This window comes from Nanorana parkeri, unplaced genomic scaffold (assembly GCF_000935625.1).
Source record: "Nanorana parkeri isolate BGI_ZX_2015 unplaced genomic scaffold, ASM93562v1 scaffold897, whole genome shotgun sequence".
Taxonomy (NCBI): domain Eukaryota; kingdom Metazoa; phylum Chordata; class Amphibia; order Anura; family Dicroglossidae; genus Nanorana; species Nanorana parkeri.
In genome coordinates, this window is record NW_017307165.1 from 16288 (window position 1) to 19237 (window position 2950).

The 2950-nt window shown below is 54.1% G+C and overlaps 1 protein-coding gene across 1 annotated transcript in view; it reads right to left on the reverse strand.

Moving 5' to 3' along the window:
* MTX1 (metaxin 1) overlaps positions 1 to 2659 on the reverse strand; it is a 10933-nt gene extending 8274 nt beyond the window's left edge. Inside the window, exon 1 of the mRNA XM_018565869.1 lies at positions 2555 to 2659. Coding sequence (XP_018421371.1) covers positions 2555 to 2635 — 81 coding nt within the window. The 5' untranslated portion in view covers positions 2636 to 2659. The remainder of the gene's footprint in view (positions 1 to 2554) is intronic.
* Between the last annotated feature and the right edge of the window lie 291 nt (positions 2660 to 2950).

Genomic DNA, 2950 nt, shown 5'->3' on the forward strand with positions numbered 1-2950 from the left:
ACCTCCCCATGACACCTAATATGCACACACACCGAGACAGCCTCCCCTGTACCCCTGATATAAAGCCTGAGAGAGCCTCCCCTGTACCCTCCACTATAAACACCCTAAAATAGCCTCCCATGTACCTCCGATGTTTTCAATGTAAGTGAGCCCCATTTCTCAATATACAGAGACAGCCTCCCCTGTACACGATATATACACACTAAAATAGCCTCCCCCGTATTCCCAATATATACACCTTGAGAACCTCCCTTGAATCCTAATATATACACCCTGAGACAGCCTCCCCTATAAACCTGATATACATACACACACTGTGAACCTCCCCTGTATTTCAGTATATACACCCTAAGACAGCCTGCCCCGTACACGCAATATATACGATACCCCCAATATACATACCTGAGCCCCAATTTACAGACCCAGAGACAGCCTTAATCATATCCGAATATACACTTCCAAAGACAGCCTCCCCCCACCCTGATATACACACCCTGACATATAAAAATTATGATAGAGCCTACCCTGTACCCCAAAATACACACCCTGAGAAAGCCCCTTAAGTACCCCTGAAATAAACACCCCGAGTCAGCCACCACCTTACCCAAAATATATACACCCTGAGAGTCTCCCCCACACCCCCAAAATATACATGGTGAGGGCCTCCCAAATATACAGACCTGGAGAGTGTGTACCCCCCTACTCTTCGATATATACATCCTGAGAGAGTCTTCCTCGTTATACCCACCTGGAGAAAGTCTCCCCCGTAGCCCCACTATACACACCCATAGACAGCGCCGCTCATACCCCAATATATAGGCACCCCGAGACAGCCTCCCCTATACACTGATATACATGCATACCATGAGAGAAACCCCTTAAACACTTCCCGCGCCTAGGCACTCCTGATCTCAGGACACTTCCCGGCGCCTAGGCACTCCTGATCTCAGGACACTTCCCGGCGCCTAGGCACTCCTGATCTCAGGACACTTCCCGGCGCCTAGGCACTCCTGATCTCAGGACACTTCCCGGCGCCTAGGCACTCCTGATCTCAGGACACTTCCCGGCGCCTAGGCACTCCTGATCTCAGGACACTTCCCGGCGCCTAGGCACTCCTGATCTCAGGACACTTCCCGGCGCCTAGGCACTCCTGATCTCAGGACACTTCCCGGCGCCTAGGCACTCCTGATCTCAGGACACTTCCCGGCGCCTAGGCACTCCTGATCTCAGGACACTTCCCGGCGCCTAGGCACTCCTGATCTCAGGACACTTCCCGCACCTAGGCACTCCTGATCTCAGGGCACTTCCCGCGCCTAGGCACTCCTGATCTCAGGGCACTTCCCGCACCTAGGCACTCCTGATCTCAGGGCACTTCCCGCGCCTAGGCACTCCTGATCTCAGGGCACTTCCTGCGCCTAGGCGCTTCTGATCTCAAGGCACTTCCTGCGCCTAGGCGCTTCTGATCTCAGGGCACTTCCTGCGCCTAGGCGCTTCTGATCTCAGGGCACTTCCTGCGCCTAGGCGCTCCTGATCTCAGGGCACTTCCTGTGCCTAGGCACTTCTGATCTCCAGTACTATATACTCATAGCTGTATATCTGCTGTATGACATTATCCAAGTCTCTGCTGCCTCTGGCTGCTCTTCTCTCCAGCTCTGGAGGGAGTTTTGCTGCTGTGTTGCTCTCTGTTCTCCTTGCTGGAGAGTAAGCTGTACCCGAGGACCTGCAGTGCAAGAATCTCCCTGCTTCTCGTGTGGATCTGTGCTTCCTCCATCATTACTCCACCAGTCATCAGGAAGACAGCAAAGCCCCGCTCCTCAACTAAGATGGCCTTCTCCATGCAGAAGACACACAGAGCAAGGCATGGTAAGTAAAAAATGGGGGGAAAGATCAGCTGCGGGGGGACGGCAGGCAATACTGGTGACTAGTCCCTCGCCCTCTGCTTCTTCAGTACAAGCCCTCCATTTAAACATCTTCTTGTCTGGAACTCCACCATGCAATGATTGTTCTGGGGGCCAACATGCAGGAGATGAAATGACAGGTGAGCAACCACGGCACTCCAGCTATGGTGAAACTACAACCCCTAACATGCCTCTAGCTTTGGGAGTCATGCCTGTGGTTGTCAGAATTATGCAATGCCTCATGGGACTTGTAGTTCCACAATAGCTGGAGTGCAGAGGTTGCCTACCCCTTATCGGGTGTATAATATATACACGTAGACCCACATTCAGGGAGGGCCCGCTGTACTTTCACCCCCTACCCCCGTCCAGGAACAGACAGGAAGGGTTTTGTTTTCAATGACAGCTGTCACCATTAGGGAAAATGGTAAATAAAAGTAATAACCCTCCAGGGTGAGGGGCAGATGTAGATCAGGGGTGGGGATGGAGAAGGGCGGTTGGGGTAGATCTAAAGAAGGAGCATAGAGTAGGACAGGGTAGAGGTGGTTGTTGGGGTCAGCGTGTGGTGATTTTCCCCTCTGTCCTCCTCGCAGAGACATGGCGGTAATGCTGACACACCTCCTCCACCACCATCACCTCCCCCTCTCCCGGCCTCTCACCAGCACAGTCAGGCAGTCGGGGTCCACACTGGGAAGCCCCCAGTCTCCCTTCCAGCAATACAGCTCCATGGGCGCCGCCATGTTTCTCCTCCCTCCACCCGGAAGCTCTATCCCGGCCCCGCCCCCTGCACCCGCCAACCTTATCTATATCGATCCCGCCCCCTGCGTTTGCGGCCTCCCATGGCTAACTACTGACCCCGCCCCTGCACCCTGGTACAGGTCAGGAACTGAACCCCGCCTCCTGCTTTCGATGGCATACTCCGCCCCCTGCACCTCCTCGCTACAGGTAGGCAGACCCCACCCTCCTGCGCCCACCAGTGACTACTGGTCACGCCCCCTACATTGCCACCACCCCTCATTGGCTGAAACTCCTCCTCCTGTAATAAATATTAATGT